The following is an 18399-nucleotide window of genomic DNA, read 5'->3' as shown; positions in this document are numbered from 1 at the left end:
GAGTGTATTATATATGTTTTGGCGCCTTGATAGGTGGAGGCTTCATGACAACCGCCAGATTTATGCTTGTCTCTTCCTCCCACAGTTTTCAGAGTATAGAAGGGATGTGATGCCAGAAAAAGATTCATTAATAATGCAGCGAGAGGCTGGAGCCTCACCACTTTACATGACGAAAAGAAAAGCCCAGGTTAGGCCAGCACAGTCCTTTTACCCACTGGAGGATACAGTTTACCCAACCAGTGCACACAGCAGCAGATGAGTTACAGCGCATTTAGCTTATTGTGCATACAGCTGACACATTTGTCAACTGAATTTTGAAGCGAGAAGAAGGATCAAGGAAGAGAACACGTCACTGCAGCTCGAGAGATTTTTCTTCTCATCACCGTGGCTAAGTACTGCCCCCTGTTGGCTGAATGATGAAAGGTCGTTTAAAGTATTCTGAGCTGCTGCGTTTGAAGATGAGTATGGCCAAAGATGTGATGTGTATTTTAGGTGAAACATGACTGTTAAAATTCACATATCTATGGCCTTGGCATAGATTGTTCCCTGGCTTTTGCGCTGTGGCAGCTGGAATACGCTAGAATATCAGCTGCATGGGGACACAAATGTAAGGCTCAAGTCCTCCCAAACGTTTAGTCCCCCTGGGGACTGGGACTCTTGTTTTTTAAGATGTAATTTTTTCTAGAGCAAAGACCAACACTTGGCCTCAACAAACTGAAGGAGCTAAACCCTGACGTTAACCATTATTGATTAAATGCTATGAGTCACAGGTTTTAGTCTTGTTTTGAAGATAATAGTTTAGATTTTGTGTTGACATATTTTCCTCAGATTGGTCCTTTGTTATATTTTTGAATCTTTGGTTTTGTGTTCCCTTGTTTTCTTTTTGAGTTCATTAATGTTCTGTATATGTTACTCTAACCTCCCCTCTGTCGTTTTACATTATGTTTAGCACATATTCTTTGAGTTCTGTATCTTTAGGCGTTTTCTGTTTGGTTTCATCCTGAGCCTCTTTTCTTGCTTTGTTTATTTAGTTACACTTGCATTTTGAGCCTTTTAGTTGTTATATTTAATCCTAGTTTAGTATTAGTGAAGTGTGTGCTTTGTGCTTAGCTGCCTCGGGTCTGTGTTTAATGGTTGCTCTGTGAGTTACTTCTTATTTTACTTTGTTAAAATCATGTCTGATTTTGAATTTGACTTCATCCCATTGACTGTCTTTGTGTCCTCACCTGTCTCTCTTGACACAGCTGTGTCCAGTCCTCTGTGACGCCTCTGTTTATTTAAAGCCTCAGTCTTCTCTCTGTTCTCTGTTGTGTTGTTTGTGTAGCTTGCCTGCTTGTCTGCCTGCATTCCTCTGAGATTTCCTGGATAGATCCCTAGTGGTTCTAATTCCTTTTGTGGTCAGATTTGGATATGTTTGATCACCTTTGGGACCTTGTTTTGTTTTGGGCTTTGCATCAGCCCCCCCAATGAGCCTTTGTTTACATGTCCTTTGTTCTGCAGTTTGGTTTCTCATCCACTTAATGATCCACACAGTTCACGAAACTGACATTTTGGCATTTATTTATGCTTTTCCTCCTGAGAAATGTCAGCATATCTTTTGTGAAAAGGGCTTGTGGTTAACTTGCTCTGCAGTGAACTAAGAAAAAACCTTAATAAACACCAGCCTAATACAAACTTGTCAGGGACCCTGGATCTGAGCGATCCAGGGTCTCTGAGCAGTTATGGACCTGTATTTTATTATATGTGTTTTTGATGTTGCTGTCCCTCGTTCTCCCTGCTTGCAGGTGTGTGTGTGTGTCTTGGTGTGTCTGGGAGCACCTGTTTACAGGCGCCTTCAGGCCTGGTAGGTGTGGCCCTGCCAGGTGGTTGGCCACACCTGAAGACCATCATACAGCTGATCAAGCCCCGTCGGAGGAGTTACTTTAGAGCAGGGGTGCCCAATCCCGGTCCTCGAGAGCTACCGTCCTGCAGCTTTTAGATGCATCCTTGTTCCCACACACCTGAATCACATGAATGGCTTGTTATCAGGCCTTTGCCAAACATGATGGCATGCTGAAGAGATCAAACCATTTGATTCAGCTGTGTCGGAGTAGGGATGCATCTAAAAGCTGCAGGATAGTAGCTCTCGAGGACCGGGATTGGGCACCCCTGCTTTAGAGTGTGGTGGAGCTCCCTCCGATGCTGGATCATTGCGTGGCTTCAAGTTAGTCTCTTGACCAGTTACTAAGTTTAGGCTGCTGCATGGTGGTATGTCTGATGGTGGCCTCTCTGTTATTTCTGACTACCTAGCTGATCTCCTCTGTCTGTATAGCCCTCAGAGAGCACTAAGATCATCGGGCCAACTGCTCTTAGTGCAACCTAGGTCTCGGCTGAAGACCAGAGGAGACCGTGCCTTTGCCGTTGCCGCACCGAGGTTATGGAATACTCTTCCTCTTCATATTCGCGCATCCGATTCAATTCAGTCTTTTAAATCACGTCTAAAAACGTATTTGTTTAACCTGGCATTTAAGGCTAATTAGGGTAATTTACATCTGGCTTTGCATTTAGATTATTTAATTAATTTATATTTTATTTATATCTGTAATTTATATTTTATATTGTGATTTTTATCTGTATCAGGATTTTACTGGAAAGCACTTTGGTGTACTTCGGTCTTTAAAATGTGCTATATAAATAAATTTTGATCGATTGATTGATTGATTTCCCCAGGAGAAGCGTGGAGACGAGAGAGCAGAGAGCACGGGGTGCTCAGACACTGAGAAGCGGAGACAGGAACACTAGCACTGGGAAGAGGACATGTCAAAGGAGTCGGGAACGCACTGAGGATTTATTGTGTTTTCCATTTTCACTGTAAATAAACGCGCTGTTTGCATTCAGAGCTCCACGCCTGGGTCCTCCTTCCTTACATCCCCACGGTTGGCCAGCGTCAATCGTGACAAAACTACTAATGGTTACCAGTTGAACAATAATGGAAGAGAGGGCCGGCAAGACATTGTGGTCATTTCCTCTTTTCAAGCCCCTTTAAAACACAGCTGTCTCTTTATTTTATTGTCAGGTATGGGTTACCATTTTATATCCCAGTATTATAGCTCCATGACGTGACTGACTTTCTAGCAGTGAAATCCATCTTTTAGAGTGTTAAATAAAAGATGATTATCTGTAATTTCTTGGTTTTACATCCTGAAGATTAACAGTGAGGTCTGTTGAATTTATTCAGGCTGTGTGCATGCTGGTGAGGCTTGGGGAACACTGACATCAATTACATTGCATTAATTGAATCACTCTTTTTAAATAAAGGTGAGGTAGACTACTTAACAATAGTAGGGCTATGTCAGTTATTGAGCATTTTTACATTTTCAGAAGGATTTTCTTTATATGCATGAATAACACAGATAATTTCACAGTGTATGAGTATTAGTAAAGAATAACATTTAAGTACTGCAGGGTAATATAACACTTACAAAGACTTAACTGCCACGGTCTTGATTGTGGATCTGGTTGTGTTCCTGTTTGCCACCCTTGTGTGCTCCCTGGATGCCATTTATTTATTAACCTTTTTGATTGCCTTTTTTTGGATACATCTTGGACCTGCAATAAAGTGTAGTGATGGAGTGGCTATCATTGTTGCATGGCAGCAGCAGTGGTATCAGACCCGCTGGTCATCTGGGGTTTGCATGTTCTCCTTGCACCTTTTTGGGTTTCCATACGATCTAAAGACCTTGTGAAAGTCAGTGTGAATGGCTATCTTTCTTTATGGTAGACTGAGTGAAAAAAAAGAGTGAGACTGATTCACCATATTGTTGATTTTTACTTACTTTTTCTTGTCTTTTTTTAAAAAAAACAACCCAGTGCTTAGGAGTTTTGTTTTGAGTGAAGAACAAACGATCGACACAGTGGGTCAGAGCTCATGTAACCTCCTGAACAGGATATTCGCTTTCCCCTTAGGTGATTGACTAACAACCTCTATTTGAACTGATGTTTTTTCCCAATCTAAATTTCTCTATTGCAGTTTTCAACAACAAACATTTATATTGCTGAAACGCACTGGACCTTTCAAAACATTTCTGACAACCTTCATGAGAGTTCATTTGAAACAGAGCTGGATGTTGTAAAATGTCTCACAAAAAAGACTTTTGTTTTGTCTCTCCACAGTTATCTGGCTCATTCCATAGAAACAGCATTTTTAAAAACTAACTTGAGGTGCAAAGAACCCAAAGCAGCAGTCTTTACTCGTGGGAATTACCAAAAAAAACAAACTATTCTTATCTCTGCTTAAACGAGGGAGGGGATTTCATGTCTCTTCTCATCAAGACTGCAGCATCAACCTCTATTTTTACATCAGTTTAATGGTCCTGTCAGCCTCCAGCTGGAACAAAATAGGTTCTAAAAGAATCCACATGACATCTGTCTTTACTCTCGCACACTGGGTATCCGTCACTTTCACAACTGATTTTGAGAGATTTCTAAACACATTAAACCTGCCGTCTTGCTACCTTTCAGATGCTTTCACCTCAAAGAATCTAGGTTTCCTCTGGCACTGGCTCATTCTGGCTGCTTCTCAGTGCAGACTTAAATTGTGATTGGTCACTGCCTGAGGGAATTGGGCAATCAATGTCACTTTCTATTTTAAAATAACTTCTCATAACAGGCTTCTGACTTTTTTTAAGTCGTTATTTAATCACGCACTGCCTGCTGCTCTTCAATGATTACTTTCAAGATTTGAGTGGATATTTATTCCAGTATATATTCCAACAATTCACATGATGTAAAAGGATATTTCACAATATCTATTTCATTATATACTGTTTTTATATTGTTGCTTTTATGATGTAATTACTGTGTGTTATGTATTTACCCGATGCTTATTTGCTTCTTAGATCGTTATTAGTGGGAGCACTTTAAATGATCGATAGCAGGAGTATTAACATTTGGTGGTGTGATGTGTAGTAATTGCGATGCTTTTATAGAGGCCCCGGTGAAAAATAAAAATGGAAACTACATTTCACTGAGATAGTCTGATGAAGAGATCCAGTAGCTGCTCTTGTACCAACAAAACCGGCCTGTTCTCTCTTGATGATACCTTCCCTCTCTTTCGCCCTCATTTTAATCTCTAAACATATTCATGGTACTGTACTGTAAATAAATCGCTTCACTTTGAGTACTCAGACTAATCAGAATCAGATTTTGACAAAAAGCCAAAACCTACAAAGAGGTTTTTTGTTTTTGTTTATTTGCTTTAGGTATGCTTTAGGAAAAGCACAGTCCTGCTGCAGTATCTTCAGATCACCAATAAGCAGTTAAAACCCAGGTTGTAGTTCAGTATATTGCAAACATATTTCAGTGACATGCACAACCCTAATTCCGTCCTTACTTAAAAATTCATCTGTAGTACAGATTTGTCACCAAAAGAGGTCAGCAAGATACTTTTTATATCAGCACACATGACCTAAATATCAGCAGTTGCTTAGAAAATAAAATGTAATTAAAGAATCCAGCAATTATTAAAATCTGCAAAATGCACAGGAGCTGTGATGCTTTCTCTCATTTCAACACAGGCAGCTGCAGGTATAGTTTTAACTCAATCAGTTGTTAAACTGATCAAAATTAATATTGAAGGGAAATATACTTGTCTGTGGAGGTCACTGAACTAATATTACTTAGGATTATTACTCAAGATCCCCTGACACTCTGGGCTTACTGAGCCCCAATAATTACTGAGACCCATATGTTGTTATTAATGAATACAAAGCAATTCAAAGGAACTGTAATTAATATACTCATCAGACCTCAGTGTAAGCAACACAGCTACACTGGAGCTACATTAAAATGAGAGTAACCAGAGTAACCAACTGCATATCTGTGTCAATTCGACTCCCTCATTACGGTAGAAATAAACAACTACAGCATGTAAACTAATATTTTTAGGATGATTTCGGCTTAAGGGTGCCATCAACTTTGAAGTTTTTCAGTAATGCACTGGATATCTAAATAAGCTGTGATGATCCCAAATGGAAGGAGAAAATTAAACCTCCAGTCTTTCATTTGCTTTTTCATTTTCAGCTCAAAGCCCAGAAATCAAAGGTAGACAACACAAGACTAATTTGTTTCATTTTTTTTATGTTTACGAACACAATTTCCCTCAATTTTATGTGTCTCATGTTGAAGGTTTTATGTTTAACCTTAATTTCAGCATTCAAATTCACCTGATTAAGTTCAGAGAAATAATTGTCATGATGAAAACACTGCCCCAGATATTTGCATCTGTTTCATGTTCCTAATGCAGCTTTATTTTGAAAAGATGTTTTTGCCATGACACGCCAATCCTAAAAAACAGGAATTGTTCTTATAATCAGTGCAACACAAGTAAAGTAAACAAAATATTTACCTGATATTTTTTACACAGCTTATTGCAGCGCTTGAATAAATATAGCATCTGACTATGTCTCCGACTCCTCCTTGGGGAAGGCACCTCCTGTCAGCCCTCCCCTCTGCTGGAGGAGTCGCTCTGGTTTTCCTATCTACATCAGTGACATTTCAACCTGGTGACTAAAGCTGTCTGCACTGTGCGGAGTTGGGCTCTGTGATTTTTAAATGTGTATGGTTATATTTGCTCCGGTAAGTTTCTTTGCTTGGTGGTTTATTTTCTGTATTTATCTCTTCGGGTTGGTGAAAATGATGACGTCTGCTTCTATTCACATTTAAAATGTAATTGTATCAATAACAGCAGTTTAATTAGGGATCATTTTTAGTTTGTGTTTGATGTTAAAAGTAATAAATGGACTCAAAGTTGCCGATGCAGAGTAAAGCTCTTGTTCTTTGTGTCAGTGAAGTGGAAGAAATAGGAAGCTGTCTGCCTCACAGTCAGTTGGGTCTCACAGTAAGTTAGACCTCTGAGTTTGGTATTAGCATTGACAAATTGAATCTCACTGTACTGCTGTGGCCTCCTTCCAGGGCACAGTCAGGAGCTCTGTTTGTTGTCTTCCAACCTTTAAATTATTCAGGTTTTGTTTTCAAACCAATTATAAATCTTAATAATCTGTCATATAATTTATTGATGTGTATACATTATGCAGGAAGCTGCACTCACACGCTGATTGGAGTCAACTACTTTTGGAGAGTCTGAATAAATGATCAACTAATGGTTACTGGTTTATGATTTTTCTTTCAAAGATTTTTGCCATCTGTGCTTTTGCAACATGTGGAGGATACTATGGTCATCTCCAGGTTAAGGTGGACTGTGCAGACAGGAGGCAGAATAACCGCAGCATCAACATTGATTTCGGGTATCCTTTCAGGTAAACGAATTGCTTATGTTTCCTTTTTGATCCCTTTTGGTTGTTTGCTTCTAAGTAAGATTCCTTTAATCTTTCACAGCTAACTTTAAATAAATCTCTTTACATTTTATTATTTTAAGAGCTGAAATGTGAATAGTCTCCTAAAAAAGCATGTCCACAGTAATCATCTTAAATAGGCCCAGAAAGTATTTTAAAATTGTACAGGCCTGCTCCATTGACATGACAGCTCTAAAACAGAGGAGCTGCTTTTTCTTTGTCCAACTTAGGATGAGAGAGCTTGACAGCTGAGCAGGAGTCTGACCCATTTATTGTCCCAGAGTCTAAAATACTTCCCCGCATCATTAGATTCATCCGTACCTGGACTCCTATGAGAAAAATCTTAGCTTCAGGTGCTTTTGTTTTTAACTTCTGTTCCAGTGTTTCTATTTTACCACTCGCTCTCATCTTACAACATGTACGTGTAGGTGATTTGAATGCTTAGCGACCCAATGATATTATGATGAGCCACAAATTAGTATCTTTGTCATAGTGTGTGTGGTAGCGGATCCCAAATTTGAACCCAAAAATCACTGTGAGGAGTAAAATCTAAATCATGCCTTTAATAAATAAATGAGGGAGCAGTTCAAATGAAAACTGAGATCAAAAAGATAACAAAATCCAAGGACTCCAGGAAAATGGACACTAACCTAACTAGGAACATCAGCAGGAGGAATAACAAATGCACAGAGCAAGGATAACAGGAAAAGTGAAGCTGCTTCTGCACACAAGGCTACTCAAGGGAAGTGAACGCAGCTGGGGAACAACACAGGTGCTCACAGTCTGCTGCAAACAATCTGGAAAATAAGATGAGGAGAAGTAAAACTGAATACAACTATAAAAATAAAGCAGGAAGTGAAGCATGATAACTAAACAGGGGAAACCCAGACATGGCTGAACTAACGCAGGGAAACTGACATGAGAAGATAGACAGGAACTAAGGAAATTGAAATCATGAAGCAAATAACAAGGCAACCTAAGAATCAACAGAAAATATTAAAATGAACAATACTAGAAAGTCCACAACTCGAAAACACTGCATCAATGACCTGGGGCCATGTCAGCCTTTCTTTGTGAACCATTACATAAACATTACTCGGCTGTCTTCCAGGATGACAAAAAAAAATTGTTCTTATTGCTTTGTTGAATCTGGCAGATCCTTTTTATTCACAGCAATTACATATTTTCAGATCTGTGGTGGGAATATAGAATATAATTACCCACTGATTAAATGAAATTGCTGTGTTATACAGAGAATCCAGCCAAAAGTGGATGTTGAAGAGTTTAATTTTATACCAGTAAAGTGCAAAGAGCAATGCATGAACATTGGGGGTTTTTATTGTCTAAAAAAAGCCTGGTTTAGGTGAGTGGCTTCCACAGGGAGGTCACACTTTTCACATCATTTCATTTGAGCCATGAGTGGTGTGCCTGTTAATCATAATTACTAGTCTTGTGTGTGTGTGTGTGTGTGTGTGTGTGTGTGTGTGTGTGTGTGTGTGTGTGTGTGTGTGTGTGTGTGTGTGTGTGTGTGCAGGTATTAGTCAACCTTCGCAGTGTAATTGTGGAAAATAAATGTTGACAGTTGTGCAAAAGTTGCTATCATGGCAAATAGGTTCTGTTGGCTTTGTCTGTAGAGTTTGGATGCTCCTCCTGTGCCTGCATGGACTTTCTCCAAAGAGTTTGGTGCTACATTGACTGTAGATGTGAATATGAGTGTGAATGATTTTCTGTCTCCATGAGTTCAGCCTGTGATAGACCAGTCCAGGCCTGTATCCTGCCTCTTGCCCATGCACAGCTGGCTTACTGTCCTGAACCGGAAAAGGGGTTGAGACGATATGAAAAATATGAACATTTACAACTGCTTTGCTATTTCATTCAAATGAATAAAATGTTCATTTGGCAAATATGTCTACACTGCTTTTCTATGCATATATTTTAACTCGCTTAGCATGTGAACAGTGTAAAAGTGGGAGTTGTGTTGAAAAAATTGCTTCTGTTTTTCATGCTCTTATTTGTGATGGGTTTTTTTTTAATCATTAATTTATAACAAACTGATCAAAAGCCAAACCCTGGTGAAAAACAACCAGCCACATGAACCGACCCACTCAAACCTCTCATGCCCTGTACAACTGCATTAGAATAGATGCTGAGAGAAGTCAAACATACATTGTTAAGAATACTGGGCAGCGGTGGATCAGGAGGTGGAGCAGGTCATTTGCTTGAGAAGGTCAGCAGTTCCTCTAATCTGCATGTTGAAGTATCCTTTGGCAAGATAGTGAATGTGGATGGATCTGTGTGAATATTAAGTTAAAAGCACTTAGTAAGGTAAAACTGGTGCTTGTGTAGGTGAATGAAGCTTGTAGTAAGAAAGTGCTCGAGTAGAAAAAGTGCTATATGAGTACCAGTCCATTTACCATGTACTCCTTATGCTTTAGTATTTTATAATGAAGACCTAATTAATATTGGGTCTACTTAGTAGAATTTTTTTTCTTCAGTGCTTTTTAGGCCATATTGTACTTTTTGAGCATGCATAAATACGCAACACCTTGCATCACACTTTTCTCTCTGAGGAGAAGACAGAAAACAGCATCAACTATGAAGCACAGCGTCTGCGGTTTTTCAAGTTTTATCAACCATTATAAACCAGTATAAACCAGTATAAAATGCTAACTGAAAAAAGTGACTAATCCTCACTGAGTGAAGGATTAATGAAGATTTAAACTTGATCCTGTCAGGGTAACAGTTGCTCAGTTTGCTGTTATCAGACTGGTCAGTGCTTCATATTTCAGAAGCAGTTTCACTGTCCTTTCGTCATATTGGAGAGAGATCTTGCAGACGTCCTTGGCTTTTTTTTCTTTTTGCAGCTACTTTATAAATATTGTATTGCATTGCTTCTTATACGAGCAACACCAAATTCACAAGAGTCTCGTGAGAAACAAACAAAAACAACAGCTAAGAAAGAGAAAACTGAGCTTTATTTTTTATTAAAGCACCACTAGATTTCTAAGCTGTCCTTCACAAACTTTCCTTTTTGTTTTTTCCCAAACACTGGTGAACAAGTTTCAGACAGACTTTGAAAACTGATTGTATATAAAGAGTTATTTAACCAATCAGTTTTGCAGCAACAAATTTCCCCCGCTTCTCCACGTAAACCTGCTCTTTCTGTTTTGTAGATTACAGCAAGTGCATTTTAAAGCTCCTTTGTGCAAAGAGAACAGAGATGAGATTATTTTCCTGGAAGGTGACTTCTCCTCAGCTGCCCAATACTTCATGACTGTGGGTGTCTTTGCTTTCCTGTACTCGCTGTTGGCAACGATTGTCTATGTCTTCTACCAGAACAAGTACTTGAAGAACAACAGAGGTCCACTTGTGGTCAGTGAGTTTTCATGTTCAGATTTTTCAGTGTTCCAGCTTCATATTACCGTCTGATAGAGTCTTGTTTATGTATTATATAAAATGCAATTCAGACGTGACCAATATAGCTAAAAGAATAGTTGCAGTATTTTGTGACTCCACTCTGGAGCCTTCCTGCACATCCATATACATGAAGTGTATAAAGTGGGGAGCAGCATCAAGACCTGCTTATTAAGTCAGACAAGGGCATAAAAGTGGAGCTAGGGTGGAGACTGGTTGTCAAGTAGCTTGCAGATTAGCACTAACTCTGTATGAGATACCCAACTGTGTAGTGGAGTCATTGGCTGATATGAGGTGGCATTAATATAAGCATATCTGCTGGTATTAGGCCTGAGGCTGACATTCATGATCTAACTTTACTTTTTTTTTTTTTAAGTCGTTGCTCAATTTGGTTTTTGACTTTTTCTCCTTTCTCCTGTGTCTCAGGACTTTGTTGTTACGATCATCTTCTCCTTCATGTGGTTGGTCAGCAGTTGTTGTTGGGCCAAAACTCTTTCTGATATAAAGACAGTCACCAACCCAACACAGGTGCTTCTTCTCATCACTTCCTGCAGAGCTCAGGAAAACAAATGCACAGCTACAGAGGAGCCTCTCTGGTCACGTCTTAACACATCTGTGGTATGTCTATAATTAAAGAATGACGCACGTTCTGAAGCACTGCTATTGAAAGCGATTTTATATTAGTGTGTTTTTTCTTTTCCTCCAGGTCTTTGGCTTTGTTAATGTTGTCCTTTGGTCTGGGAATATTTGGTTTGTCTTCAAAGAGACGGGCTGGTACAAGACTGGACAGAGATATCCGACCAGGAGTGCGTCTGGGAAACGCTCCGGTTCAATGCGACAGCGGCTCTACAGCGAGAGCAGCTTCGACCAGCCAGAGGAGAACTTTGCTCCCTCTCGACAAAACAGTTTCAATCTGTCAAAGGGAGACTTTGATCACCAGTTGCAGAGGCAAGCTAGCATCAACCAGACACAGGTAAGCTTCAGCTTACCACAGACATATCTTGGTAAACCGGTAATTTATGACAGAGAAGATAAAGTGGCTTCTCAAGGTCCAATGATATTTGTCAATGAGATGTGACTTAGAGTTTGACCGTGCACATGCACGTAGAGAACTGAATGAAAATTTGCTACTGCTGTTTTGAGTTTGTGAAAATGACATCATTGCTGACTAAATGTAATGCTGAAGGGTTTGGATCACAACGTAGTTTATCCTCTACATAAACTTATACGCTCATGATTGCTCAAGAATACTGTTTGTGAGATCTCTGGGTCCTTTTGCATGTTTTACTGTGCATTTTCTATTTTCCTTTTATTTTCTGTGGACAATTTTTTTTTTTTTTGGGGGGGGGGGGGGGAGACTAAGTTTCATCTAAATCTAATCTAAACTCTACATTTCCAGAAAACAATTAAAATATCCTTTCACAGTTACACTGAGATAGGATCTGGTTGCTTTAGCGTTATCATTCTGGGGCTTTGTGTTCTTCATAAAGAAATGATTTTACTTTACAAACTTTATAAGTGCTTGATCTTACCTTTAAACGAAAAAACACATCACACTAAAGTGCTCTCTAATATGTAATATGGAAATATGTTGTATCAGTGGACAAATACATGTAACCAGTGTGTGAGCATTCTCCCATGAATATTTATTTGTTTGACTGTTCTGCATAATTGATTCTGTTTGTTATTAGCACTGCAGTGTCTCCATTTGAACATTTATGAGTATTAATAGATATGTGCTTCTGTAAATGCATGCATAGTCACCTTTTGACGTAGTTATATCAAAGCTGAATGTTTCCTTTATATATCCCTTCCAATATATCAGTATAATTTTCATGTTGAAATCATACTGTTAACATGAAACAGGCGTAAGTATATTTTACCTGCTTGTGCTTGTATGTGCTCATGGGATTTTCAGCCTATTTCATGTTTCACTGCATATTCTTCAGTTATATGGTTGATTTTTTAGGTAGTCACAGTTTAATCAGGGTGTATTATGTGGTTACTTTCTTCAGTAAAAGATGTCAATCTCTATGTTTTCATTAAAAAAAGAAACAAAACAAAGGACATTGAAAGTGAGGAAATACTAAAAAAAAACTAATGGAGATATTTCCAAAGGAAATAATTAGTGAACGCTGTTATGAGAACACCAAAGTAAAGCGTTTCTCACACTGTGTATCAGGATTATCTCAAGTGCAAAGCCCAAAGGGATAATCCCTCAGGGTATCTGTTTCATCCTATTTGAGACAATTAACAAAATGCTAACTAATACTTAAAACCGCTTAACCTGTTTGACTACACAGGTTTGGTCCTTGTAAACAAGTCGCTGCAAAGACAGAGTGATATACATGCATGATGGTACAAGCATGATCAGCCAGTGCATTTCAGTTTAAATAAAATCATGAAGTTGAACACGACTGTACAAACTGTGCAAACAACTGTGCACCTGTGGTTGTAGCGGGAAACCCAAACAGTTTTCATAAGACACCACAGAAATTATTTTACCTTGTGAACTTTACACATAACTTTACAGCCTGTTATTGTGTTAAATTTATATATTACTACTACTTCTACCACTACAATTATTATTATAATCATTATCATCACAATCACTATCGTATGAACAGTATTTACAAATATCCTTAAATTAAAAGATTTACTCAAATAGCACTATGACAGCACAGCAGTTACAGTGCTGATAATAGAAAGTGTTTGACCCCTCCCTGATGTCTTAGTTTGTTTGTTTTTTATCTATTTGACACACTTACATGTTTCAGATCATCAAAATATAAATTTACATTAGTAGTTGCCACTCTCTCCTTGTTAAATCATAATTTAACTGTGATTAACTTCCTTTTTAAAAGGCGGCGAGAGTCATTATCCACAAATGAAAAAAAAAGACATCAGGAAAACTACCACAAGAGTGAACCTTCCTCGGAGTCATTTTCCTACCAAAATAATTCCAACAGCGCCTCCGTGACTTATCCAGGAAGTCATAAAAGAATTGCTCAAAAAAACAAAATTAACCTTTTGAAAGTACCCAGTCAAAACCCAGACTTAAATTCAATTGAATTACTTTAGCAGCACGGTGGCATGGTGGTTCGTACTCTCTCACAGCAAGGAAGTCCTGAGTTCAGCTCCACTATCTGGCTGGGGTCCTTCTGTGTGGAGTTTAAATGTTCACTTGGCTTCCACCCACAGTCCAAAGACATGCAGTTAGTGGAGTTAAGGGTGATTCTAAGTTTCTTGTAGGTGTAAGTGTCAATGGTTGTCAGTCTCTCTATGTTGGCCCTGCAACAGATTGGTGACCTCATGAATAAGAAGAGGAGAGTGGATGGATACTTTAGCATGACCATTAAACAGGGTCTTCATGCTTGTGCTTCCTGCAGTTTAAACCTCCTGCAGTATGACTGAAATAAAACAATTCTGCAGTGAAAAGTGGGCCAAAGCTCCTCCACAGGGATGTTATACTGCAGACTCATTGCTATATTTTATCTTATTTTATATTATCTCAAGCACTTGATTGCAGTTCTTGCTGTCAAGGATGGCGCAGCCATTTGTTAGTTTTAAGCAGTTATATTTAGGTTTACTTTTTCACACAGGGCTAGGTCGATTTGGACATTTACATTAAATCTTAATTTAAAAACTGCATTTTCTTTTCACTCAAATTATATTTTTCTAAGATTACAATTTGTTTGATGATCTGAAACATTCAAGTGTGAGAAATGTAGAATTTTTTGAATTTTTTATTTTATTTGTTTTGGATTAGTTACAGCTGTATTACTGCTTATTAATGCCAATTTCTAATCAGCCAATCACATGGCAGCAATTCAGTGTATTTAAGTATGTAGACGTCAAGACGACCTCCTAAAGTTCAAACCGTGCTGTGTTCAAAGTGACTTTGAACACAGCACAGTTGTTGACGTATGAGTATTTCAAAAATTGATGATCTTCTGGGATTTTCCTACAAGGTCACTTATACTGTTTATAGAGAATATCCAAAAAAGAGAAACTATCCAGTGACCATCAGTTCTGGGTGAAAAGAAGGAGAATGGCTGGACTGCTTCAAGCTGATAGGAAAACAGTAACTCAGATAACAACCAAGGTCTGCAGAAGAGCATCTGTCAAAGCGTACCACATCACACCTTAAAGCAGAAGAAGACCACATTGGGTTCCACTCCTGTCAGCTAACAGCAGAAAACTGAGGCTACAACTCTCACAGGCTCACCAAAATAACAAAAATTGGACAACAGAAAATTGAAAAACATAGTTGGATCTGATCAGTCTAAATTTCTACTGTGACATTTGGATGGTAGGGTCAGAATTTGATGTAAACAAGATGAAAGCATGGCTTCCTGCCTTGTACCAATGTTTAAGCTGATATATGTTTTAATTATACATGTAAATTGAAAAATACAATACACACGTCTGTAAATCTGCTGGATTAGTGCAAGAATTGAATCCAACAAATGTACTAGAGTTTTGTTATGCATGTATAATATGATCAAGTGACTCATGTTGTTTATAGTTTATCTTACTCTGAAGGTTTTAACTTTAGGATGTATGTTATGTCAGTTGTTGCTGTGCATATTTCTTCAATCATAGCGTGATAGTGGGTGATATATGCCAAAGTGAGTGTATACCATTATTAGTTTGTGTAGAAAGAGATACGACCCACTAATTTCAGTGACAAAGTATATAAGTAAAAGAAACAAAAAAAAGTAGTAAATACTAAAAAATACAGAAAGCAATCAAATTTGGGAAACCAGCATAGTGAATCACTAATGAATACTGATTTAAAGAAGCGTGACTCACACTGTGAATGGAATCATCTCACCTGCAAATCCTGATGGAATAATCTTTTCGAAGTCAGTGTCATCTGTTTAAGGTGGCCATAATAATAATACCTAAAATGTTTCACCACTCAGACCATAAACTGTTCATGACTTTGAGTTGGTAGCTGTTGGTTGAGCTGATTTGTGTACATGTTCACCAATATAAATGTCAGCAATCCGTAATGCTATAATCCACCTTTGATTTTAAAGTCATTTCCATGTCGCCTAAGTAAATTATTATTGTTATAAGTAAGCCACTACAGGTGGAATAAATATTCTTCACTGAATGATAACTTTGCTTGTGAACCTCAGTGTGTCAGTGGATCTCCACCACTCATTCATTCATTCATTCATTCATTCACGGGAACACCACAATGTTACACATGGAATTCAGTTATCATGGCAGGTGCCCAACAGTTGCCTGTTTTTGAACGTGTTTTGTGTTGTTTGACAAGTTGTTCTTGCTTTAGCCCATGAGAAGGCATACTCATAAGTAGTTTGATGTGGTATCTGAGCAGCAAATAATATGACAACACTGCTTGTGCTCATCTGAGCATTGAGGCTGCATACTCAGTGAGGCAAATGCTTCAAAATCTGTTTGACTGATTTAACTTGTGTTCTGTAGAAAAATAAAATGAGACTGAAATGCCTGATATTTAGGCTGTTTCAACAAACACCGGGATGATATGTCATCAGAACAAATTGGTTTTAAGAAATGTTTCATTTTTTTTCACACACAAACATTAACCTGCCAAAAAAAAAGAAAAAAGAAAAATGCAAATAAATTTTCCACTACATAAATTTGCCGAAAAATGGCAAAGCAGAAAAAACTCAGAAAAAAATAATTAACTTTTCTTGTCAGGGATCAAATAATATAGATTTTGTATGTTAAAAGCAAACTGTGGTAAACTTACACTTGCTGACTGGGAATCCTGCTTAAAATTAGGCCGGTTGTTAACAGACTGCTGCTAACAGAACTATTATGTAGCTCCAGCCGTCCTCAAAGTGAACATTAGCTTTGAGTTACAGTCAGAGCATCCCCAAGTTTGTTATTAAGGCCTCTGTATGCAGTCCGCTATCTGATTAAAGCAATTAGAACAAAGAGGGGTGATGCTCGCCTCTGCCGGCTCCCTGACAAAGAGACTGAGCACATGCAGGTGTCCAGAGGAGGCTCTTTGAAGAAAATTGCAGTGAATGTACCCACAGCATGCCAATTAGGGTCAGGTCATCAGCAGGAAATAAAAGGCTACATCATGAGATAGATGGCCCATCTTGTATGGAGGAAAGGCTACATTTAAATGTAATTAATCCCCTTCGTAAGATGTCATACTGGCATGTAGCACTTAATGTTGGTTATGTCTGTTTTCCCTGGTGTACATGAACCAGCTGTGACTTTTATTTCCAAATGAAGCACATTGAGGAAGATGTTGTACACAGTGGTGATACAGAGACATAAGATATTTTTCACTTTTTGTAAACACCTGCAGGGGGCATTATCCACCTGTTTTATCATCTGTAGGCTTTCCAAGCGAGGGTCCTACTATGTTTATTAAAAAAAAAATAACATCAACTCTTTTCTTTTCTTTTTTATCATTCCACTTGAGCAACAATTATGTGCTACCTTTCTAAATGTCAGGTCTTTGCTTTTCATTTTGTACCTTTTTTCAGTCTCAGAAAATGTAGCATGTATAACAGCAGACACGTAAGGTTGTATGTTAGGAGTTAGGCCTCAAGGGGGTGGTGTAACATCACACCAAATATAAGTTGTTTTTTCTACTGATGCATTCCCGTAAATAGGATTAATAATGTCCTCTTCTTCTCCGTGCAAATTGCAGGAAAATAAGTCATTTTTTCACTTGTTCTCCAAAAAGAAACAAACCACAAAGGGTGTATGTTTTTTGTTCTTGTTGTTGGTGTCAAATGTTTTATTACACATATTTCTCAAAAATGTCTACACTCATTTATCACCACATTGCAGAAAAAAGCTAATTATTTGTAAAAACATGTTTGGGTGATTTCTCATATATCAGCTTCACATCTTCAGACGTAAGAAATGTGCTATCAGAATTGTGTATTTATACATAGACTCATGACCAGGCCGAAGGACATTTTGATGTTATGGTCAGCAGAGGTATTCATCATACCCTTGGTGAAAAATGTATTGACGCCCATTGTAGACCCGTTGTTATAATCCCCTCACTGTGATTGTTTTCCATCATAAGAAAGTGAAACAGGGAAACAGACAGTTTCTGATGCAGGTCATTTATTTCACTGGCCTACTTTCACATCTCAGCAGTTCTTCATTATTTTAAACATTCACACATCACAAAACCTTCGCTATATAAAACTTGCAATAAGTGTGACACTTCTGTCTAAGGAGCACTTCCTTTTCTTTTCATTGCTGCCCTTTCATGGTGGATTACTATAATTTATAAGTATGCAACAACAGCCATTCCTGTCCAAAAGGGAATCATTAACTGTCAGTCTTGACTAACTTGAAGATGACATGTTGACAATATAATCAGCAAGTGACTATGTTTTGTTTTTAATTGAGAAAACAGTAATAACAGCCTGGAGAAATTTAGTGGGTGTTGAATGATACACATATGCTAAATGGCCTGTATTTGTATAGCGCTTTACTAGTCCCTAAGGACCCCAAAGCGCTTTACACATTCAGTCATCCACCCATTGGTGATAGCAAGCTACATTGTAACCACAGCCACCCTGGGGTGCACTGACAGAGGCGATGCTGCCGGACACTGGCGCCACTGGGCCCTCTGACCACTAGGCAACAGGTGAAGTGTCTTGCCCAAGGACAC

The 18399-nt window shown here is 38.4% G+C and overlaps 1 protein-coding gene across 1 annotated transcript; it reads left to right on the top strand.

Annotated features, from left to right (window-relative positions):
• Positions 1–5981: 5981 nt before the first annotated feature.
• synprb (synaptoporin b) lies at positions 5982–17150 on the top strand. The gene is made up of 5 exons (XM_026166367.2): positions 5982–6615; positions 7171–7295; positions 10505–10703; positions 11172–11363; positions 11452–17150. The coding sequence occupies exons 1-5, from the start codon at positions 6592–6594 to the stop codon at positions 11821–11823; spliced, it is 912 nt and encodes a 303-aa protein (XP_026022152.1). The 5' UTR covers positions 5982–6591; the 3' UTR covers positions 11824–17150.
• The last annotated feature ends 1249 nt before the right edge of the window (positions 17151–18399 follow it).

The sequence above is a fragment of the Astatotilapia calliptera genome, chromosome 5 (genome assembly GCF_964374335.1).
Source record: "Astatotilapia calliptera chromosome 5, fAstCal68.1, whole genome shotgun sequence".
Taxonomy (NCBI): Eukaryota; Metazoa; Chordata; class Actinopteri; order Cichliformes; family Cichlidae; genus Astatotilapia; species Astatotilapia calliptera.
The sequence above is the reverse complement of the archived record's forward strand: the minus strand, read 5'-3'. Positions and strand labels throughout refer to the sequence as shown.